Source organism: Salvelinus namaycush, chromosome 32, assembly GCF_016432855.1.
Source record: "Salvelinus namaycush isolate Seneca chromosome 32, SaNama_1.0, whole genome shotgun sequence".
NCBI classification, from domain to species: Eukaryota; Metazoa; Chordata; class Actinopteri; order Salmoniformes; family Salmonidae; genus Salvelinus; species Salvelinus namaycush.
This window is the reverse complement of record NC_052338.1, coordinates 5,135,212-5,160,629: the sequence shown is the minus strand read 5'-3', so window position 1 is coordinate 5,160,629 and position 25,418 is coordinate 5,135,212. Positions and strand designations below refer to the sequence as shown.

Below are 25,418 nucleotides of genomic sequence, written 5' to 3'. Positions count from 1 at the left end.
GGCAAAAGGGGGTGCAACTCAATATTAGGAAGGTGTTTTGTACACTCAATGTTTATTTTATTTGATTTATTTCACCTTTATTTAACCAGGTAGGCAAGTTGAGAACAAGTTCTCATTTACAATTGCGACCTGGCCAAGATAAAGCAAAGCAGTTCGACACATACAACAACACAGAGTTACACATGGAGTAAAAGAGAGGAATGGGCAGTGCGAGCTGTGACCCAAATGTATAAGGGGCCACGCGCCAAAAAGTTTGGGAACCCCTGGTCTAAAATACTGCTTCAGTATAAATGCCAGCCTCTCTGAGGCTCATGAAGCAATGAACAGTAGTGTCTGTTTGTGGTCAGTCACTCTTCCGTTGGTTCTCTTCCAGCCTCTGCTGTCACCAGTAACCCCAGGGCCTCCAGTTCTCTGGACAGGTGAGTGTGGGGTTGTGTCTTACCTAAACAATAACAACAACTCTACCCTAATCTTAACAACCATAAACTCTCATCATAATTTAACCTCTGACCCTTAACTACCATTTACCTCACCTCACTCTGCCAACATTTGGATATTTTGTTAAGGTAATTGACCACGGCCCCTTCCTGTGTTTGTGAATGTATCCGTTTCCTCAGGGCAATGACTAGAGGTCATCATGGGGTGACACTGCCCCAGTGTCCAGGTGCAAGTGGAGCAGACTGAGGGAGAGAGACACTCACCTCGGCTCCAGCCCCATCCTCACCCGCCAGCAGCTCGTCTGCCTGAGGTGAACAGTGTGACATCACACACACGCTGTAAGTAAAACCTCTCAAGGACACAGAGAAACTGCAAAGTGAAAACACGTGAAGACGGCAGGTGTGAAATTGTGGGTAAACTGGAGAATGTGTTTTGTGCGTGTGTGTGTATGCCAGACATGAGAACTCACTCACGCTCCCTTTTCCGTCTCTCCATCCCAGGCGACCAAACCTCAGCAACAGCTGCTACTGTACATGAACTCCACCCTGCAGTGTCTGTTGGCCTTGAAAGCCTTCTTCCAGGACTTCTGTAAGCTTGCATTCTCTTCAGGTGCCCTCACACACACACACACACACCACACACTTGGAAGTCTTGCCTCTTGCAACTTTGCAATTCTGCTTATTGCCACACGCTCTCCTACACATTATTTAAGGCAACCGTTTTTGTGACAAAAACTATCGGTGGAGTTGAAACGCGAAGGAAACACATTGAACTTTAGATTTGTATTCGGTACATGAAAACTTAAGCGAAAAAGTATGTCTTGTGTGCACTAACGTCATCACACATAGATTTTTATCTGCAACATGTCAGTTTAGTGGAAACACCACTGGTGGTAAAATATGCAGATTTTCTTTATGCAGATTTTTTAATATTCGCATGAAAATCTGCCACCAATTGGATGGAAACCTCAACCTTTGTCAAGGAAAGTGTTACTTGCAATGATATATGGTTGTTTTACCTACCTTAGCTTAGGGCTGGGCCGTATACCATATTTAACTATATACCGGTATTGATGCACGGACCGGTTTGGGTTTTTACTTTACCTTCTACAACAGTATTTGAATGTTTGGTTCGTTAAATGTGATTTGCCGTGTGTAACACCCATTTTTATCATTTACTCTGCTACTTGAGTCATCTCTTTCGTCTCTCTCTCCATGCCGCTTTCCACACAGACCTAGCCCCGCCCCCTGTCACTCAAGGAGCGCATTTGTTGTTGCTCAACCACAAGACACTTGCGTTCAGTCTGCATAGTCAATGCAACACCTGCAACAATGTTGATGACAACGATGCTGTTTCCACTTGGCGTCTTAATATAAATCCACAAGCGTTCTATAATTACACTATTAGGTTGTGTTTCTTACATCTGAAAAGAGCTAGTTTGTGTTTCCTTTGCAAGTTTTGGCTAAATCATGTTAGCCGCTAATGCTAATTGCTAGCTAACTAGCTAGCTAGCTAATAAATGTATTAGGTCAAAGCAGACATAGCTAGCTATACAGCCTGATACCAGTGATGGTGTAGGCTTAAATCAGCATGTTGTTTGTGCAACAATATCTTGAATGCATGAATATGTTTGCTACATGAAGTAGCTAAGCGAAAACATTTAATGTAGCCAAAGATTATAGGGTTCCCTAAAAAACACTGACCAACACTTTGGTTCCTACCCTGTTACAATAACTCCTGCCTGGCATTTTCATTCATTGTCATGTCAAACAACACTGTATTCAATTTGCCCACTATTATATTCTAACTATAGAATTATTATAATAATCATTATGTTTCCGTGATTCCAAAACAGTGTTTTGATCTATTGAAATTGCAATTGCAACATTTGGTAAAAAGCAAGGCCTCGATTTTTTGTCAATATCGTGCAGCCCTATGTAGCAGTGTGGAAATTATCTCAAATGAGTGCAGGAAATGCAGAAATTGATGAATGCAGAAAATACTTTTTGGTTCAAGTTTAATTGAACAGTACAAAACAATCACAATGGAGAAAGACCCATTGAAATCACTTAGAATGTATGTGTTGCCACCCTAGGGTCACGCTCTACTCATAAAGCAAATTTCAAATTTTTATTATTCAAAAACATCAGATACCATCATACCGTCAATGTTGTTTTTTTTAATACAATGATATTGAATTGCCTAGTTAAAATAAAAATAATAAAGCCATATTGCCCAGCCCTACCTTAGCTGAATGTATGTCGCTCTGGAGAGAGCGGCTGCTAAATGACCAAAATGTAAATGTTTAGGACACCCACGAGTTCATGAGCATCTTGCTGGGTCAGATTGCATCTCTAGCCCCGGTGCTGCAGAAGGCGACGGCAGCGATGGATGGGTTCCAAATGCTCAGCACCAGGATCTGCCGCAGGTAAAATCTACACACACAAACAGAGGGGAAAAAATGCCCATAAACACACTAACGCATACGTACTGTAGATCTCTTGTTTTGGTCTCTATGTGTCTGTAACTGTGTGTGTTTCTCCTGTTTTTTGTATTCAGGCTGTGGAAAGCAGACGACACCCAGCTGTCTACGGAAGTGGTGCCTGGTGGCTCAGTGAAAGTCTCCAGCTCTACCAAAAAATTCAATGGCACTCCAATACATTAATTTGTGTTAAGATAGTAGGATACAGGTCATGTCTAGTGCTTAATCTATTTTGATAGTTTAAGCCAACCCTTAACGGCATTGTTTTCGAAAGAATTGCGCTTCCATTTGGTTATTTACAGTGTAATGTGAAATGTGTCAGATAGATTAATGTTTCATCTCTACCTACCTCCTCTGCTGTAGGAGGAAGAGCTGTAGTTTAGGTGTGACTATGGGGGGAACGCTTCTGGTTAGTGCTGGTCTTTCCAGTCCCTGTAGCAGTGAGTGAGCTCTGCACTGTTGTCTGTCATCTTGAGATACAGTATCTGTCTGCATGTACAATACAGTCCATTTGATAGTGTTTATTGTCAAAATACTCAGCTATGAAGTTGTTAATCTTCAAAATGCTCCACTTGACTTTACAGTTGTCCTGGCATTGTAGTCACAGCTGAGGTGGCTTCTCTCTCCTTCTCTTTCTCCCTCTCTGCTCTGTCCCTCTCCGTCTCTCTCTCCGCCTCTCTGTTTGCAGGGTCCTGGTCCTCCACTTGAAGAGGTTCAACTAGGTAAACCAACTAGGTAAACCTCAATCAAGATGGAGGACAAGAGCCATAGAAGAATGAAAGAATAATCAGGAAAATGTCATAGTGCAAGTTTCAGAGAAATGAGTCTGAATTTTTCAAAAATATTGTGTTTAACCTCTAATTCCTCCCAAACCCGGATCCGGGAGCACCCCCATCAGTAAAAAAGCTGACTAGCATAGCCTAGCATAGCGTCACAAGTAAATACTAGCATCTAAATATCATTAAATCACAAGTCCAAGACACCAGATGAAAGATACACATCTTGTGAATCCAGCCATCATTTCTGATTTTTAAAATGTTTTACAGGGAAGACACAATATGTAAATCTATTAGCTAACCACGTTAGCAAAAGACACCACTTTTTTTACTCCACCATTTTTTTACTGCATCAGTAGCTATCACAAATTCGACCAAATAAAGATATAAATAGCCACTAACCAAGAAACAACTTCATCAGATGACAGTCTGATAACATATTTATTGTATAGCATATGTTTTGTTAGAAAAATTTGCATATTTCAGGTATAAATCATAGTTTACCATTGCAGCCACCATCACAACTCTCACCAAAGCGACTAGAATAACTACAGAGAGCAACGTGAATTACCTAAATACTCATCATAAAACATTTCTGAAAAATACACAGCGTACAGCAAATGAAAGACAAACATCTTGTGAATCCAGACAATATTTCAGATTTTTTAAGTGTTTTACAGCGAAAACACAATATAGCATTATATTAGCTTACCACAATAGCCAGAAACACAACACCATTTACCAGCAGCAAAGGTTAGCGATCATAACAAGCAAGCAAAAGATATATAATTTGACTAACCTTCATAAACTTCTTCAGATGACAGTCCTGTAACATCATATTACACAATGCATATAGGGTTTGTTCGTAAATGTGCATATGTAGCGGCACAAATCGTGGTTATACAATGTGAGTAGTGGCCAAAACTTCAAGCAATCTGTCCGGCGCCATCTTGGAGAGGCACCTAATCTAATCGAAAACTATTCATAAACTTGACTAAAAAATACAGGTTGGACAGCAAATGAAAGATACATTAGTTCTTAATGCAACCGCTGTGTTAGATTTTTAAAATTAACGTTACTGCACAATACAGCGTGCGCTAAAGCGAGACCGCACCGAAATTCATGGCGCAATTATTGTTTAACATTTGTCAACATAAATACGAATTAACAGCATAAAGACTTCTTACTATTTGACGAGCTTCCATCAGAATCTTGGGCAAGGTGTCCTTTCTCCAGAACAATCGTCTTTTGGTTGAAAGATGTCCTCTTCTCCTGTAGAAATAGCAGCTAACGCTAGCTATGTGCAGGAGAGGTGTCCAACTCGTGAAAGCGCGTGACAAAGAATTCCAGAAAATCGCAATAAACTGATATAAACTGCTATAAGTCGGTTTAAATTAACTACCTTATGATGTCTTTAACACCTATAACGAATAAAAACATGACCGGATATATCTAAAGGCCTATAACCGGAGCGTTCTAGAGCCACAGCCAGAGTTCCTTCCTGCGTCAGAGCGAAGTGAAAAATGGCCGGACACTTTGTTCCGAGGTCTTTTATAAGCTCTCAGTTCTGCCTAGCAACCCCATTTCAACTCTCACTATTCGCTGACACCCAGGGGAAGACGTATGCAGTGCATCTCAACCAATAGAAGACAGGCAGATTTATAAACAGATCTCAGAACAGCAAGAAGATTTCTGCATTCTCACATCCTCATAGGAAAAATGCTCTAACTCGAGTTCTGTTTCACTCACAGACATAATTCAAACGGTTTTAGAAACTAGAGAGTGTTTTCTATCCAATAGTAATAATAATATGCATATTGTACGAGCAAGAATTGAGTACGAGGCAGTTTAATTTGGGAACGAAATTATTACAAAGTGCAAATAGCACCCCCTATTGAGAAGAAGTTTGTGTTGTGTATGTGCATGTACTGTATGTGTGTGTATAGCTGTATTTCTGTTGTTGTTTTCAGGGTGGGTCCAAGTACATGCTGGTCAGTCTACTGAGCCACATCCGCTCCTCTACATCCTCAGGTAAGATACACGCCCTACACACACAGAAACACTTGTGGGCAGGGGCGGAACCAGAGGGCAGTTTGATGCTGATTGACATCTCATTTCACCTCTTGTTGAAAGAAGCATTTATTTTGATGTTCGGCGGCGCATTTTTCAAATCGGGGACGAGGAAGAGAGAATATTAACGTTGGTTGCAAGACACAGAAGAATAATAAGAAGAAGAACATACAGAAGAAGAAGAGAGAATCATTTCACTGCTCCACAAGCTCTTTTCGCGATTGGCGAAAGCATCATATTTGAAGTAAGTTTTAAGGTTTAGCATCGGGTTTAGGTTTCCTGAACAACTTTTACAAAAGTGTAAGTTAACGTTAGACCTGTGGCTCCATTAACAGACAGTCAGTCAGATAAGAGAGATCGGTTCCCAATTTAGCCTAACATTATGTTTACATCTGTGCTAGTAATACACACATATTCAGTGCAGTCGTAAGTTACAGTATACACATGTTTAGCGAATGTGGGGTAACTAGTAGGCTACAGCTGTCAGTGTTCAGCAAGTTAACATTCAGCAATTTGAAATCCATTAACTCAGATTTTCGTACTTGAACTCAAACGAACAATTGTTATTATCAATCTGTTAACGTTACTCAAAAGATTACCACAATTTGCAGTTATCCTGTTTGCTATCGTAAAGGTGTAAGAAATTATAGCTAGCTAAGTTACTTACTGCAGAGTAGGGCTAGCCATGATTTAACTAAACTCAGCAAAAAAAGAAACGTCCTCTCACTGTCAACTGCGTTTATTTTCAGCAAACTGATCATGTGTAAATATGTGTATGAACATAACAAGATTCAACAACTGAGACATAAACTGAACAAGTTCCACAGACATGTGACTAACAGAAATTGAATAATGTGTCCCTGAATAAAGGGGGGGAGGGTCAAAATCAAAAGTAACAGTCAGTATCTGGTGTGGCCACCAGCTGCATTAAGTACTGCAGTGCATCTCCTCTTCATGGACTGCACCAGATTTGCTGGTTCTTGCTGTGAAATGTTACCCCGCTCTTCCACCAAGGCACCTGCAAGTTCCCGGATATTTCTGTGGGGAATGGCCCTAGCCCTCACCCTCCAATCCAACAGGTCCCAGACGTGCTCGGATTGAGATCCGGGCTCTTCGCTGGTCATGGCAGAACACTGGCATTCCTGTCTTGCAGGAAATCACACACAGAACGAGCAGTATGGCTGGTGGCATTGTCATGCTGGAGGGTCATGTCAGGATGAGCCTGCAGGAAGAGTACCACATGAGGGAGGAGGATGTCTTCCCTGTAACGCACAGCGTTGAGATTGCCTGCAATGACAATAAGCTCAATCCGATGATGCTGTGACACACCGCCCCAGACCATGACGGACCCTCCACCTCCAAATCGATCCCGCTCCATAATACAGGCCTCGGTGTAACACTCATTCCTTCGACGATAAACGCGAATCCGACCATCACTCCTGGTGAGACAAAACCGTGACTCATCAGTGAAGAGCACTTTTTGCCAGTCCTGTCTGGACCAACGGCGGTGGGTTTGTGCCCATAGGCGACGTTGTTGCCGGTGATGTCTGGTGTGGACCTGCCTTACAACAGGCCTACAAGCCCTCAGTCCAGCCTCTCTCAGCCTATTGCGGACAGTCTGAGCACTGATGGAGGGATTGTGCATTCCTGGTGTAACTCGGGCAGTTGTTGTTGCCGTCCTGTACCTGTCCTGCAGGTGTGATGTTCGGATGTACCGGTCCTGTGCAGGTGTTGTTACACGTGGTCTGCCACTGCGAGGACGATCAGCTGTCCATCCTGTCTCCCTGTAGCACTGTCTTAGGCGTCTCACAGTACGGACATTGCCATTTATTGCCCTGGCCACATCTGCAGTCCTCATGCCTCCTTGCAGCATGCCTAAGGCACATTCACACAGATGAGCAGGGACCCTGGGCATCTTTCTTTTGGTGTTTTCAGAGTCAGTAGAAAGGCCTCTTTAGTGTCCTAAGTTTTCATAACTGTGACCTTAATTGTCTACCGTCTGTAAGCTGTTAGTGTCTTAACGACCGTTCCACAGGTGCATGTTCATTAATTGTTTATGGTTCATTGAACAAACATTGGAAACAGTGTTTAAACCCTTTACAATGAAGATCTGTGACGTTATTTGGATTTTTACAAATGATCTTTATCTTTTTGCTGAGTTTAGTGTGCGTTGAATATGAACATTGTTTTTCAAATCTTCAGATATGACCTGCTGATACTTGGGAAGGATCTAGCCTGCATTGTATTGGTGTAATTCCCCGATATTACAGCCCAAGTTCTTGGGTAATATTTTTACCACAACTTAACCAGACACTGTGGAACCTGTTGACTATCAAATTAATATTTTAGTCACTTAGAAGCCGCTGTTATGCAGAACAATTTACTATCTACAGATGCAGTGCCTTTACCTTTTCCCCATTTTGTTACGTTACAGCCTTATTCAAACATGTATTAAATAAATACAAAACACCCATAATGACAAAGCGGAAATGGGTTTTTAGAAATGTTTGCAAATTTATTACAAATAAAAACAGAAATACCTTATTTACATAAGTATTCAGAGCCTTTGCTATGTGACTCGATATTGAGCTCAGGTGCATCCTGTTTCCATTGGTCAGCCTTGAGATGTTTCTGCAACTTGATTGGAGTCCACCTGTGGTAAGTTCAATTGATTGGACATGATTTGAAACAGCACACACCTGTCTATATAAGGTCTCACAGTTGACAGTGCATGTCACAGCAGATATCAAGCCAGGAGGTTGAAGGAATTGTCCACAGAGCTCCGAGACAGGATTGTGTCGAGGCACAAAACTGGGGAAAATAACCCCAAAATTTCTGCAGCATTGAGCGTCCCAAAGAACTCAGTGGCCTCCATCATTCTTAAATGGAAAAAGTTTGGAACCACCAAGAATCTTCTTAGAGCTGGCCACCCGGCCAAACTGAGCAATCGGGGGAGAAGGGTCGTGGTCAGGGAGGTGACCAAGAACCTGATGGTTCCTCTATGGAGATGGGAGAACCTTCCAGAAGGACAACCATTTCTGCAGCACTCCACCAATCAGGCTTTTATGGTAGAGTGGCCAATCGTAAGCCACTCCTCAGTAAAATGCACATGACAGCCTGCTTGGAGTTTGCCAAAAGGCACCTAAAGACTCTCAGACCACAAGAAACAAGATTCTCTGGTCTGATAAAACCATGATGGAACTCTTTGGCCTGAATGCCAAACTTAACGTCTGGAGGAAATCTGGCACCATCCCTACGGTGAAGAATGGTGGTGGCAGTATCATGCTGTGGGGATGTTTTTCAGCGGCAGGGACTAGGAGATTAGTCCGGATCGAGGGAAAGATGAATGGAGCGAAGTACAGCAAGATCCTTGATGAAAACCTGCTCCAGAGCGCTCAGCTCCTCAGACTGGGGTGAAGGTTCACCTTCCAACAGGACAACGACCCTAAGCACACAGCCAAGACAACGCAGGAATGGCTTCGGGATAAGTCTCTGAATGTCCTTGAGTGGCCCAACCAGAGCCCGGACTTGAACCTGATCGAACATCTCTGGAAAGACCTGAAAATAGCCGTGCAGCAATGGTCCCCATCCAACCTGACAGAACTTGAGAGGATCTGCAGAGAAGAATGGGAGAAACTCCCCAAATACAGATGTGCCAAGTTTTTAGCTTCATACCCAAGAAGACTCGAGGCTGTAATTTCTGCCAAAGGTGCATCAACAAAGTACTGAAAGGGTCTGAATAATTATTGAAATGTGATATTTCAGTTTTTTGTTTAATAAATTAGCAAAAATGTCTAAACCTGTTTTTGCTTTGTCATTATGGGGTATTGTGTGTAGTTGATGAGGGGGAAAAAAACATTTATTACATTTTAGAATAAAGCTGTAACCTAACAAAATGTGGAAAAAGTAAAGGAGTCTGAATACTTTCCGAAGGCACTGTATATCTAGGGAAAGGGGATACCTAGTCAGTTGCACAACTGAATCCATTCAACCAAAATGTGTCTTCCGCATTTAACACAAACCCTCTGAATCAAAGAGGTGCGGGGGGCTGTCTTAATCAGCGCCCGGGAGCAGTTGTTGTCGGTTAACTGCCTTGCTCAAGGGCAGAACGGCAGATTTTTTCTACCTTGCCGGTTCAGGAATTTGAATCAGGAACCTTTTGGTTACTGGCCCAACGCTCTTAATCTCCAGGCTACCTGCTGCCCCTAGAGTATCAAGTGTATCAGAGAATTTGCAATAACTGAAGCCGATGCCTGGACCAGGTCTCTCTTGAAAAGTATATCTTATCTCAATGAGAAAAACATTTATAAATAAAGGTTAAATAAAATAAAAATGCATAGCACAGGATACTAAGACAAGACTAGTTATTACAAAATGCTATCATGTTTTTATAGCCACTAGGCTACTTACTGAGAAGGAAGGCCCTCCTAACATCATCTAGCCTCTCAAAAACACTGAACCCTCATGTTTCTTTAATCTTGATTTCTTATTTTTCTTTATTCATCTTCTATAAAACATGTCCAATACATTCAAATGAAGAAGCCTTAGCTCTGCTCCGGACCCTTAATGAGATCTGGCTACACAAGCCCAGTCATTCATCCTGTCAGTCTCCGTGCAGGAGACGATGTGATGTCCTCCTCTTTCTGGATGGCACAAGCTGACCACAGGCCTGCACTACGGCTAATTTAACACTTCGCCTTCGACTTTGGGAAGTATTCGTGGATTACAGTGTTTTTTTTAAGGGACTGGCTGACACAGTTTACGTCTCTGGGCTTAGGCAGATGTGTAGGGCTGACTGGCTCTGTCTTTGGAGTCACTGTCGAGATAGGAGAAGATGTTGAGTGGTTGTGTCGGAGAAAAGAGGAGAAATGGATGCCTGTACTTGTCAAGTTTACTTACAAAGACACTTTGTCAACCGCAAATGTTTTGACCGGTGTTGGTGTTTCAGTCTGCATTGGAAATGACACCTCATTCATCAAATTCTGAGCAGGAAAAAAGTACCGTCCAAGAGAAAAAAATACTGTTAATATCCTCTGATTTTGGCTTAGGCAGATCCTGTATGCTCGCCTTAGTGTTATACTGTATTTGTCCCCAAAAAAAGACTCCCTCACTTTGTTCCAATCTTAAGCACAGCATACAAAATTCCGAGGCAATCAAAATAACATGGCTAAAAGCATCTATCTTTTACCAGTGCTCCGAGTTAATAAGGCATGTTAACCACAGGCAGATTAGAACAACAGAACATTTTATTCTGCATACGCAGCCCACTAAGAGAACCCCACAAATCAGCATCACCCGCAGGGGTCACAGAGTGCCTGAGAGGTCGCTTCTCCACCACCTTCGATCCTAATCCTGCACAATTAATCTCGATGGCCAACCAAAACAACCCCGGTGAAGAGCTGCCGACTCTAAAGAATAAAAGGCAAATAAGACAGAGGACTAGCAGCAATCATTTTCTGGCCCTTCCCTCTGGCCTGGATGCGGTGTCTGGACCACCAGTGCCGGTGGCCTAAAAGACCAGACAGGAATAGACTTTCAATAAGAAATGAATAGTATTTACACCTGGAATTCCAAATGAAGCAACCATCTCTTTGAATAGCGAATGTAATTATACAGTTTATGAGCGGAGCCAGAATGAAAACCATCTGATTTGCCTGGTCCACTCTGGGTATGGGCTACCACACTCTGATGGATGGCAAGCTGGGGCAGCAGTGGGTGAGGTGATATTTATTAGTCTGTGATATACAGCACAAGCAGCATGAAGGGTTGTGTCCGGTCTGAGTACATGGTAACCATTAGCCTGATCCACCATCCTGAAGTAAGCTTGCGAGATCAGGATGGTGGATCAGGCTAGGTAACAACAGCTCTAGTTCAACATGCCTTTCTCTGTCTTTCTGTCTGTTTCTCTAACTCCTCATAAACCATAGAACTAATTTGTCCATCTCTGATTCACTCACCCACTCAATCCCCTGTAGGTTATTTGACCACTGGAGACAGAACATTTTTCTCTAGCATCTTTCTCTAGCACTACAGAGCTTTACAGACTCAACACTGACCTCTGCTGGTGTTTTACTGAGCTTTACCGTTCTCAACATCTGCTGCTTTTTAGAGTTCTGGTGTGATGAATATAGTTGGTGAATGTGTGTTTGCAACAATACCTTGACCAGGTGAAGTTCCTACTTTTGTCACTAGATGTCAGCAGAAATACTGTTGGATGATTTTCTTTAATGAGATGTACGTTTTAGACAATACATTTTTCCAAAAATATAATTGAATTCAAAACTCTAAACTGTCTTGATATGGGTGCTTTAAGGTGTAAACTTTACAATGACATTTGTTAAACTTTCACACACTTCTATCTACAACTTAATCTGAGTACCCAGATATATTTTCTATAGGTATTTCCCTAAAACAAGGCCCAGGCCTAAAGTATCAATAACCTCCCAAAAATGTCACACTGCTAAATTCTTATAATTTTACAGATTTTTTAATAATAAAAATAACATTATATCATGATTTCATGTGATTTGAATATTAATTATATTTAGAAATCCTCTTCAAAAATGAACAATGTGACAGAGTAGGCCTATCATCCCCATAAATGTGATTGAGAGGTAATCCACATAATTGTCCATAAGGTGGCGCTCTAACCTGCTTATGAGGTTATCTGGTATTCGGAATGACCTGAAGAGGTATACAGGAGTCCTCTGTTCATGCTCACTGACACACTTCCACACCGTGTGACTGACTGCCAACAGCTGCCTCTCACCAACTTGCTGGCTTGTGTATGCTTCGGACAGATTCTATTAATATATCCCTTTCCTCTCATTGACCCATACAAATATCAAGACTAACACACACACAGATTAACATAAACATCCACACATGTACACTATCAGATTAGGTTATGTCTAGAGAGCTTGGACACATACACATGTATACATCTAAAACTCACATGCCCACTTTCTAACATGAAATGTAGAGTCTTGAAGCACTGGGTGCAATGCCAGAGTCAGTGCTCCCCCGCCCTCCCTGTTTCTAAACTTTGATCTCTCTACCAGGTGCATTGCAAGACTAAACCCTACATGCGTAAGCAGGAGCTCCTCGTCTTCTCCAGGTATCACATTCTTTCCTGGTTAGAGTCCGTGTGCCTTTGGTCCATGGGTCAAATGTCTCCTCCTGTCTTTGACACCACCCTCTGGTCCCCGTGACCCACAAAAACTGCCTGTGCAGGTGTAGCTGCTCTCAGCTTCTTGCCTAAGCACACTCCATACAGTATATTTGCATGGCATGCACGGTGCGGACATATATCATCAATCGATCTGTTCAGGTGACAATGCAGTAAGTGTTTGTGTTTATGGAAATGGAACCTGGCGCTGGCAGCAAACGTGCAAGCTAGAGCAGAATTTGAGCTGTGCTGTAAGCTAATGTTCTCTTGTGCGTTTCTGCTAGGTGATCTCTTTGACAGATGCTGTCGAATCCAATTGTATCTTTCTGTATTGCACCAAACCCTCACTGTCTTTCTGTCTGTCACTGACCTGTTTTGAACCTGAGCTTGACTTGATTGATTGTCCACTGGGCATCGATGTCATTTCAGCGTCTAGTTTACATGACACTTCACGCCTTTCGCCAACACAAATACTGGTGACACATGCGGCCAGACAAGCCACCCAACTGGATTGACACCGTTAAACAGGATTGCTTCTATGGGATTTGCTCATTATCGTCTACAAGGTCATCTGAACTACTGGCAGTGTTTTGATAGCTCTTTTCTAGACAGCAGCTGCTGCATTGTCGTCTGACATGTGATATACTGCACAGGCAGTTTGGCTTCGGAGTTGTGATCAGCAATCACCACCAGTGTCATGTAGTGACATTGGCGAGTAATACCATCATTGAACATGCAAATGTGGATTCATCTCATACATGTTTGCTCTCGCTGTGTAATATACTGATTGTATGTTATTTTTGCAATATAATGTACAAAAGGATACCCTTAGGCCTCCATATACAGTAACTGTATGGACTTTGTGGTTGTCATGTCAAATTGGGAATTGATCATGAATAATGCGTAGATTACAGTCTGGGGGCAGTACACAAGCATGGTTTCCCTGAGAACACAATGCAAGTCGTGAGAGTAGGCAGTGATGCATCCCCATGTATTCCTCACACCAAACAAAGACGGACCGCGTTGAGGCGTCACATCCAAACAAGCTTTATAGATCAGCTAGTCTTTGCATTTGTCTAGGCAGTTAGCCACACGTCTGCGCCGGTCCTTTAAGAGCTTAGTGCACCTTTGCTCTGTTGCCCTGTTTACCTCCAGATATGGCCCATGGTCTGTGAGGAAATGTGAGCATACCAATCCCTCTAGGTTGGCAAGTGCCAGGGAAAGACGATCAGCGGGGAGGCGGGGATGTCTCAAATACTTTACAACGTCATGTAGAGTTCACACCTCCCATTTTAAGCCAGAGTTAGGGTAGAAGGCAACAGGGCAGGCAATTAGGGTCAGAGAGACAGTCCCACAGAGAAAGAGAGAGAAGCTTCATGAACATAAGCAACTAGTCTGGCAAGAGTAGAACATTAAAAAAAAGCCTAACCTGACACTGACTGCACTGGCTGGCCAGAGGAAGCCTTCCACCAACAAGAACATCAAGAAGCTGCGCACCATCTGCATGGTGCCCAGCTTGACCCGGAGCTGGCAGAACTGGGTGTCCAAAGTCAAGGACAAGTAGGCCAAGGAGCCTGTGGGCTGGGCTCCTGACGCCCTAAGAGAGCTTTGGGACGAACCACCAAAGACGCCAAGCACCACTAAATTAGCAACTTGGGAGAAGAGGGTTTGTCGCAGTCAGGATCTCACCACTGGCACCAACCTACCTGTTGATCAGAACAACCCTTCAGCTGACCAGCAGGAGTCCCAAGGCAGTTCTCCTCCTTCCCAATCGGTGGATAAAAGGAAGACTCTGCTAGTGCTTCAAGGAGAGTCCCGGATCAAGACCAAGCAGGTGGTGAAGACTGTGACCAGCAGCATTCAGGAGAGGAGTGTGCGCATTACATTTCTGACCAAGCGGATTTGTAAGGAGGCTCCACCACCAGGGGAGGAGATAGACAGAATGCTGAGCAAGAGGGAGTCGCCCACACTCCGCAGAAAGTGCTCCGATGTGTTGGAGCTGACCTGCAGCTGGAAGGAGAAGGAGCAGAATGTACCGACAGAGGGAGAATTTGGAGATGGGCGCACCTGTAGCGTGGACACAGAGGATAGTCGGTACTCTGAGGCAGAGGAAAGGGCCCTTGAGGCAGAGAGCGGTCAAGGTAAACCTGGACAGATAGACAGCTCTAAACCAGGACAGACAAACCGCACTGAACCTGGACAGACAAACAGCACTGAACCTGGACAGACAAACAACACTGAAGCTGGACAGACAGACAGCTCTAAACCTGGACAGACAGACACCTCTAAACCTGTAAAGACAGATAGCACTGGGTCATCCGGGGAGGCCAAGCAGAGGGACAATGACAGCGTCTCACCAAAAGGGAAAATTGAGTCATGGGTGAGGGTCAAAATACCCTCCATCTCAGTGTGAGTTCAATGTTCTTTCTTCATGTACAAGTGATGGTGCATGACAACCCGTCATTGAACATTGCCCCCAAATATGTCAAGGATCATGCTAATACACCTATATAATTTTTATACAGCACATTTCTGCGCAAATAAAGCGGTAGAGCGCAAAAACTGTTCCGAGATTTACAGTGGAAATAGATGTTGCCATGATTGATGACTGTTTCATTTTTTGGTAAATATTTTTGTGGTTGTCCTTCACAGGGGCAGAAAGGAGTTGGATGACGCCAACAGGATCAACGCTCTCTCAAGGAAGTACAGTGCCGTGGGCGATCTGAAGAGCCGCTGGCAGAACTGGTCCTCGACGCACACCGTCAACCAGAAGCTCAACCCCTTCAGTGATGACTTTGACTATGAATACTCCATGTCCCTACGCCTCCGCAAGGGCGAGGAGGGTTACGGACGTCCCAAAGAAGGCACGAAAACAGCCGAACGGGCCAGGCGAGCCGAGCAACACATCCACGGTGAGATAGCCGACATGTGCTATGTGATCAGGACTATGAACGATCCAGATCCCGACGGGAAGACCCGCGTCACTTTCAGAGAACTGTTTGATAGATACGTACGCATCTCTGACAAGGTGGTGGGGATTCTTCTGAGAGCCAGGAGGCATGGGAAGGTGGCGTTCAAGGGGGAGATGCTGTGGCAAGGGCAGGACGATGGTGTTATCATCACCCTGTTGGTGTGACGTCATCTGAGGTGGAACCATACAGAACTAAGGAGACATAAGTCCTTTTTAACATTGAATGATTATGCGCTGATAGATGTGGATATTCTTCTCAATAGGAACTTAAACAATTTGCTGCTATGGTTTACTGAAGATTTGATATCAGTATCTAACTCAATATTGTATGTTATTTTGTTGCTTACAGCTGCAGTGTATTTATTTCCTGTGGGCACCAAAGGTAATGCTTGAACTTGATTGATTTGTGTTGGATTAAAGCTTTTTACTAGCTTTTAAAGTACAGTTTTCTGCGTCTTTATATTATATCTGAACTCATGAATCATGTTAGAACATCTATTAATATATGCCTAATTAATAGCTTCTTTGACTTGAGGAACATTGTGTAGTTTAAACAGGGATTGAGTTTCATGATGCACAGCACAAGCCAACTCTGATGAGATTTGGGAGACATGAAATCTGAGATACAAAGGCTACAGTGCACACCATGCAGGGTTGGTGGGAGGCTGGTGGGAGGAGCTATAGGAGGACTTGTCATTGTAATGGCTAGAATGGAATCAATGGAATGGTAACAAACACATGGAAACTACGTGTTGGACTCCATTCCATTTATTCCATTCCAGCCATTACAATTAGCCTGTACTCCTATAGCTCCTCCCACCAGCCTCCTCTGATGCCATGTATTATGTGCCTGACAGAGCTGAACTCAGACGTGGGCACATTGGCTGCGTTTAGACAGGCAGCCCAATTGTGATGTTATTTTCACTAATCAGATCAGCTCTGAAAAAGATCTGATGTGAAAAGATCTGATGTGATTGGTCAAAAGACCAATTAGTGGAAAAAAAAATCAGAATTGTGTGTGTGAACGCAGCCCTTGTGAACATGTTTGACCTCCAGGTCTGATACCTAATCGGATCCCTAAGTCTGAAATACACTTCATACTTTATTAATCAACAAAACTTGGTGTCAGTTTACGGTCTCTGATATGGATTGTCCACTTTTATTTGAATAACTATACTTTCTATTCGTCAATCTATTAATTTGAATGTAATTGTTATGAAGGGAGTTAAATCCGGGGACTTTGTTGATTAGTAAACTCTTAATAACCGTAGCCCAAACCTAAAAAACAAGTAGAGTTCACCTAACATGACATAATTTCCTCGCAAATGACACAAGACATAATCTGTGAACTGCTTACTAACAACACACCAATGCCCTTATCACGTTGGACAACATTCTTCCTAATCGAGACATCAAACAATTTGCTCAAATTTTGTATTTTTGGGAGAAAGAACAAGTCATAAAATTATATAAAATCTGTTGAGCTGATGAGGAGTCATGATCCTGTCTTCATCATTAAATAATGTTCTGCTTACAGAAAATGCATGGCCTACCTGTATCATTAGTTACGCTATGTACTGTTTGTGTATGTTTCTCCCTATTGATGGCATTTATTTGAGATGTATTTTGTTTTTATGTTGTAATCTTGTGTATACACTACTGGTCAAAAGTTTGGACACGCCTACTCATTCAAGGGTTTTCTTCATTTGTACTTTTTTCTACATTGTAGAATAATAGTGAAGACCTCAAAACTATGAAATAACACATATGGAATCATGTAGTAACCAAAAAATATTAAAATATACTTCAAATACCCACCCTTTGCCTTCATGACAACTTTGCCTTGTTAAAAGTTCATTTGTGGAATTTCTTTCCTTCTTAATGCGTTTGAGCCAATCAGTTGTGTTGTGACAAGGTGGTGGGGGGGGGGGGATAAGAAGATGGTCTTTTACCAAATAGGGCTAAGTCCATATTATGGCATTGTCCTGTTTTTCAACAGGACAATGACCCAACACACCTCCAGGCTGTGGAAGGGCTATTTGACCAAGAAGGAGAGTGATAGTGCTGCATCAGATGACCTGGCCTCCACAATCCCCCGAAATTAAGCAAATTGAGATGGTTTGGGATGAGTCGCCCCGCAGAGTGAAGGAATAGCAGCCATCAAGTGATCAGCATATGTGGGAACTCCTTCAAGACTGTTGGAAAAGCATTCCAGGTGAAGCTGGTTGAGAGAATGCCAAGAGTGTGCAAAGCTGTCATCAAAGCAAAGGGTGACTATTTGAAGTATCTCAAATCTAAAATGTATTTTGATTTGTTTAACACTTTTTTGGTTACTACACTACTATGATTTCATAGTTTTGATGTTTTCACTATTATTCTACAATATAGAAAATAGTAGAAATAAAGAAAAACCCTTGAATGAGTAGGTGTTCTAAAAAATTTGACCGGTAAAGTATTATGTTTTCATGTATTTTCAAGAGGACCATAATAGAAATAACTAACTTTTTTGTGTCATCCTTGATTATTTTAAGGTCATTGTACTGTATCCACATGTGTGGTTATATTGTGTTTAAAATGGTAAAATAAATCAAATAAAATAAATAATTAAGGAATGTAATAATTTAAATGTAGAGGTTTGTTCTTTATGAATGCAGAATCCACCTGACTTTCCTCATTTGTGTTCAGAGCAAATTATGTAAAAAAGGCTATCTACAGACAGGAACTTAATTTTACAGTAATTGACGCATCTTGTGGCAAACAATTTATTATTATTATTATTATTATTATTTATTATTTTTTCCTGGTAGTCTACCACCATCCAGTTTTTGGTTGACTTGTATTTATTTATATGCCTATCTTTTTGCTTTGAAATTGAAAGTAGAATTGTGATAGACACAGGTTATTGTGTCAGACACAGGTTATTGTGTCTATCACCTAAATAGTCATCCAGCAGGTGATCCCAACAAGCCCAAGCAGGGTCACCTGGATACTAGAAGTAACCCAAGGGTGCTCTCCAGTGGCAACCTCAGGTAGTACACTCAAAGGAGAAAACCTGACCTGTGACAGGCACAAGCAGACAAATAACGGCTCAGTACAACACTGGTGTGCAGAACGGCATCTCGGAATGCACAACTCATCGGCCCTTGTCATGGATGGGGCTATTGCAGAGGACGACCACACGGGTTCCACTCCTGTGACAGGCACAAGCAGACAAATAACGGCTCAGTACAACACTGGTGTGCAGAACGGCATCTCGGAATGCACAACTCATCGGCCCTTGTCATGGATGGGGCTATTGCAGAGGACGACCACACGGGTTCCACTCCTATCAGCTAAAAACAAGAAGAAGTGGCTCCAGTGGGCATGTGATCACCAACACAGGGCAACTGAGGAGTTCAGATTACTTGACCGGCCTGTGCAGTCCCCAGACCTCAACCCTATAGAGCATCTTTGGGATGAGATGGAAAGGGCTGTTCGCAGCATAAATGCACCGCCGTCCAATCTGCAGTAACTGCATGATGCCATCGCGGGAGCATGACCCAACAACCCTGCGGAACATTTCCGACACCTTGTAGAATATCCCGAAGAATTCAGGCTGTTCTGGAGGCTAAGGGGGTTCCGACCCAGTACTAGATAGGCGTACCTAATGAACTGTCCGGTGAGTGTATAATAATAATAATAATAATATATGCCATTCAGCAGAAACCTTTATCCAAATCGAGTTGCAGTCATACCATTTGAACGGTTCTGAATTAGTTTGACCTTTAGAATTGGGTAGTAGGCTTGCATAAATGCCATTTGCGTCGGTGTAAAGTGTACTTAAGTAAAAAATACTTTTAAGTATGTACTACTGAAATAGTTTTTGGGTGTATCTGTAGTTTACTTTCTAATTTTGCCAACTTTTACTCCACTACATTTATTTCAAACAGCTTGGAAAGTTCCAGAAAATAATGTCATGGCTTTAGAAGCTTCTGATAGGCTAATTGACCTCATTTGAGTCAATCGGAGGTGTACCTGTGGGTGTATTTCAAGGCCTACCTTCAAATTCAGTGCCTCTTTGCTTGACATGATGGGAAAAACAACAGAAATCAGCCAAGACCTCAGAAAATAAATTGTAGACCTCCACAAGTCTGGTTCATCCTTCGGAGCAATGTCCAAACGTCTGAAGGTACCACGTGCATCTGTACAAACAATAGTACGCAAGTATAAACACCATGGGACCACGCAGCCGTCATACCGCTCAGGCAGGAGACGCATTCTGTCTCCTAGAGATGAACGTACTTTGGTGCAAAAAGTGTAAATCAATCAAAGAACAACAGCAAAGGACCTTGTGAAGATGCTGGATGAAACAGGTACAAAAGTATCTATATCCACAGTTAAACGAGTCCTATATCAACATAACCTGAAAGGCCGCTCATCAAGGAAGAAGCTACTGCTCCAAAACCGGCATAAAAAAGCCAGACTATGGTTTACAACTGCACATTGGAACAAGGATCGTACTTTTTGGAGAAATGTCTTCTGGTCTGATGAGACAAAAATAGAACTGTTTGCCCAAAATGACCATTGTTATGTTTAGAGGAAAAAGGGGGAGGCTTGCAAGCCGAAGAACACCATCCCAACCGTGAAGCACGGAGGTGGCAGCATCATTTTGTGGGGGTGCTTGCTGCAGGAGGGACTGGTGAACTTCACAAAATAGATGGCATCATGAGGAGAGAAAATTATGTGGATATATTGAAGCAACATCTCAAGACATCAGTCAGGAAGTTAAAGCTTGGTCGCAGATGGGTCTTCCAAAAATCCTACAATGTGATTTTCTGGATTTTGTTTTCTCATTTTGTCTGTCATAGTTGAAGTGTACCTATGATGAAAATTACAGGCCTCTCTCATCTTTTTAAGTGGGAGAACTTGCACAATTGGTGGCTGACTAAATACTTTTTTGGCCCACTGTATATACATACACAAAAGTTTGGAGTCATTTAGAAATGTCCTTGTTTTTTAAAGAAAAGCTCATTTTTGGTCCATTAAAATACAGTTAAGACATTGTTAATGTTGTTAATGATTATTGTTGCTGGAAACAGCAGATTTTTTTATGGAATATCTACATAGGCGTACAGAGGCCCATTATCAGCAACCATCACTCCTTTGTTCCAATGGCACGTTGTGTTAGCTAATCCAAGTTTATCATTTTAAAAGGCTAATTGATCATTAGAAAACCCTTTTGCAATCATGTTAGTACATCTGAAAACTGTTGTTCTGTCACACCCTGGCCTTAGTTATCTTTGTTTTCATTATTATTTTAGTTAGGTCAGGGTGTGACATGGTGAAGTATGTGTTTTTGTATTGTCTAGGGTGTTGTTTGGTTTAGGGGGTTAAGTAGAGTAGATGGTTTAGTGTTCAGTGTAGGTGTCTAGGAAAGTCTATGGTTGCCTGAATTGGTTCTCAATTAGAGACAGCTGGTTATTGTTGTCTCTGATTGGGAGCCATATTTAAGGCAGCCATAGGCTTTAGCTGGTTGTGGGTAATTGTCTATGTGTAGTGTTTGTGTCAGCACTATTTATATGTACAGCTTCACGGTCGTCAGTTTGTTATTTTGTTAGTTTTTGTATAGTTGTTCGTTTCTTGTTTTTTCTCTCTTCTATAATAAAAGAAGATGTATTTTGCACACGCTGCGCCTTGGTCCTCTCTCTCTTGTCAAGACGATCGTGACAGAATTACCCACCAATCTAGGACCAAGCGGCGTGTCAAGCGGCAACAGGACCCACCTACACAGGATTCATGGACATGGGAGGAGATATTGGATGGAAAGGGACCTTGGGCACAACCAGGAGAATATCGCCTCCCTCGTGAAGAGCTGGAGGCAGCTAAAGCCGAGAGGAGGCGATATGAGGAGGCAGCACGGAAGCAAGGCTGGAAGCCCGTGAGTACAACCCAAAAATTTCTTGGGGGGGGCCTTAAAGGGAGTGTGGCGAAGTCAGGTAGGAGACCTGCGCCTACTCCCTGTACTTACCGTGGAGAGCGAGAGTACGGGCAGACACCGTGTTACGCAGTAGAGCGCATGGTGTCTCCTGTACGCGTGCATAGCCCGGTTCGGTACATTCCAGCTCCACGTATCGGCCGGGCTAGATTGAGCGTTGAGCCAGATGTCATGAAGCCGGCCCAACGCATCTGGTCACCAGTGCGTCTCCTCGGGCCGGCTTACATGGCACCAGCCTTACGCATGGTGTCCCCGGTTCGCCTACATAGCCCGGTGCGGGTTATTCCACCTCCCCGCACTGGTCGGGCGACGGGGAGCATACAACCAGGTAAGGTTGGGCAGGCTCAGTGCTCAAGGGAGCCAGTACGCCTGCACGGTCCGGTATTTCCGGCGCCACCTCCCCGCCCCAACCCAGTACCACCAGTGCCTCCTCCACGCACTAGCCCTATGGTGCGTGTCTCCAGCCTTTTACCACCAGTGCCTACACCACGCACCAAGCCTCCTGTGTGTCCCCAGAGTCCTGTGCGTCCTGTTGCTGCTCCCCGCACTAGCCCTGAGATGCGTGTCCCCAGTCCGGTACCACCAGTTCCGGCACCACGCACTAGGCCTAATGTGCGCTCCCAGGGTCCAGCATTCCCTGTTCCTTCTCCCCGCACTAGCCTGAAGGTGCGTGTCTTTAGCCCGGTACCTCCAGTTCCGGCACCACGCACCAGGCCTACAGTGCGTCTCAGCCGGCCAGAGTCTGCCGTCTGCCCAACGGCGCCTGAACTGCCCGTCTGCCCAACGGCGCCTGAACTGCCCGTCTGCCCAACGGCGCCTGAACTGCCCGTCTGCCCAACGGCGCCTGAACTGCCCGTCTGCCCAACGGCGCCTGAACTGCCCGTCTGCCCAACGGCGCCTGAACTGCCCGTCTGCCCAACGGCGCCTGAACTGCCCGTCTGCCCAACGCTGTCTGAACTGTCCGTCTGCCAAGCGCCGAATGAACTGCCCGTCTGTACTGAGTCTTCAAAGCCGCCCGTCTGTACTGAGCCTGCAAAGCCGCCCGTCTGCCATGAGCCTTCAGAGCCGTCCGCCAGACAGGAGCCGCCAGAGCCTTCCGCCAGACAGGAGCCGCTAGAGCCTTCCGCCAGACAGGAGCAGCCAAAGCCTTCCGCCAGACAGGATCAGCCAGAGCCTTCCGCCAGACAGGATCAGCCAGAGCCTTCCGCCAGACAGGATCAGCCAGAGCCTTCCGCCAGACAGGATCAGCCAGAGCCTTCCGCCAGACAGGATCAGCCAGAGCCGTCAGCCAGACATGAGCAGCCAGAGCCGTCAGCCAGCCATGAGCAGCCAGATCCGTCAGCCAGCCATGAGCAGCCAGATCCGTCAGCCAGCCATGAGCAGCCAGATCCGTCAGCCAGCCATGAGCAGCCAGATCCGTCAGCCAGCCATGAGCAGCCAGATCCGTCAGCCAGCCATGAGCAGCCAGATCCGTCAGCCAGCCATGAGCAGCCAGATCCGTCAGCCAGCCATGAGCAGCCAGATCCGTCAGCCAGCCATGAGCAGCCAGATCCGTCAGCCAGCCATGAGCAGCCAGATCCGTCAGCCAGCCATGAGCCGTCCAGCCAGGATCCGCCAGAGCCGTCATCCAGCCAGGATCCGCCAGAGCCGTCATCCAGCCAGGATCCGCCAGAGCCGTCATCCAGCCAGGATCCGCCAGAGAGCCAGGATCCGCCAGAGCCGTCATCCAGCCAGGATCCGCCAGAGCCGTCATCCAGCCAGGATCCGCCAGAGCCAGCCAGCCAGGATCCGCCAGCCAGCCAGGGTCCACCAGAGCCAGCCAGCCAGGATCCGCCATCCAGCCAGGATCCGTCCCTCAGTCCGGAGCTGCCGTCCCTCAGTCCGGAGCTGCCCCTTATCCTGGTGCTGCCCCTTATCCTGGTGCTGCCCCTTATCCTGGTGCTGCCCCTTAGTCCGGTGCTGCCCCTCAGTCCGGTGCTGCCCCTCAGTCCGGTGCTGCCCCTTAGTCCGGTGCTGCCCCTTAGTCCGGTACTGCCCCTTAGTCCGGTGCTGCCACTTAGTCCGGTGCTGCCCCTTAATCCAGTGGGGTTAAGTTGGAGGGTGGTCATTTGGAGGAGGCTACGAAAGCGGGTAGTGACTATGGTGGGGTGGGGACCACGACCAGTGCCAGAGCCGCCACCGTGGACAGACGCCCACCCAGACCCTCCCCTAGACTTTATGCTGGTGCGCCCGGAGTTCGCACCTTAAGGGGGGGGTTATGTCACACCCTGGCCTTAGTTATCTTTGTTTTCATTATTATTTTAGTTAGGTCAGGGTGTGACATGGTGAAGTATGTGTTTTTGTATTGTCTAGGGTGTTGTTTGGTTTAGGGGGTTAAGTAGAGTAGATGGTTTAGTGTTCAGTGTAGGTGTCTAGGAAAGTCTATGGTTGCCTGAATTGGTTCTCAATTAGAGACAGCTGGTTATTGTTGTCTCTGATTGGGAGCCATATTTAAGGCAGCCATAGGCTTTAGCTGGTTGTGGGTAATTGTCTATGTGTAGTGTTTGTGTCAGCACTATTTATATGTATAGCTTCACGGTCGTCAGTTTGTTATTTTGTTAGTTTTTGTATAGTTGTTCGTTTCTTGTTTTTTCTCTCTTCTATAATAAAAGAAGATGTATTTTGCACACGCTGCGCCTTGGTCCTCTCTCTCTTGTCAAGACGATCGTGACATGTTCTGATTAAAGAATCAATAAAACTGGCCTTCTCTAGACTAGTTGGGTATCTGGAGCATCAGTATTTGTGGGTTCGATTACAGGCTCAAAATGGCCAGAAACAAAGACTTTCTTCTGAAACTCTTCAGTCTATTCTTGTTCTGAGAAATTAAGGCTATTCTATGGAAGACATTGTCAATGTGATAGTCTGAGGGTGCTTTGGTGGTGGTAGTTAAGTGGGAGATTTGTACAGGGCAAAAGGGATCTTGAAGAAGGAAGGCTATCACTCCATTTTGCAACGCCATGCCATACTCTGTGGACAGTGCTTAATTGGAGCCAATATCCTCCTACAACAGGACAATGACCCAAAGCACAGCTCCAAACTATGCAAGAACTATTTAGGCTGGTATACTGTATATAATGGAGTGGCCAGCACAGTCACCGGATCGCAACCCTACTGAGCTGTTGTGGGAGCAGCTTGACCGTATGGTACGTAAGAAGTGCCCATCAAGCCAATCCAACTTGTGGGAGGTGCTACAGAAAGCATGGGGGAAATCTCTTCAGATTACCTCAACAAATTGACAACTAGAATGCAAAAGGTCTGCAGGGCTATAATTGCTGCGAATGGAAGATTCTTTGACAAAAGCAAAGTTTGAAGGACACAATTATTATTTCAATTAAAAATCATTATTTATAACCTTGTCAATGTCTTGACTATATTTCCTATTCATTTTGCAACTCATTTTATGTATGTTTTCATGGAAAACAAGGACATTTCTAAGTGACCCCAAACTTTTGAACGCTAGTATATTTATACCCCTGCACATTGACTCGGTACCAACTCCT

The 25,418-nt window shown here is 44.3% G+C and overlaps 1 protein-coding gene and 1 long non-coding RNA gene across 2 annotated transcripts; both read left to right on the top strand.

The window, feature by feature from the left end:
- The first annotated feature begins 370 nt into the window (after positions 1 to 370).
- On the top strand, positions 371 to 1,037 carry LOC120027391. The gene is made up of 3 exons (XR_005473298.1): positions 371 to 419; positions 618 to 776; positions 939 to 1,037. It is a non-coding gene; the product is annotated as an uncharacterized LOC120027391 (long non-coding RNA).
- A 1,725-nt stretch (positions 1,038 to 2,762) lies between these two features.
- Positions 2,763 to 16,542, top strand: abrab (actin binding Rho activating protein b). Its single transcript, XM_038971481.1, is given in 4 exon segments — positions 2,763 to 2,866; positions 2,998 to 3,058; positions 14,391 to 15,343; positions 15,587 to 16,542. Coding segments are annotated over 4 exon segments (1,602 nt in total). The 3' UTR covers positions 16,071 to 16,542.
- The last annotated feature ends 8,876 nt before the right edge of the window (positions 16,543 to 25,418 follow it).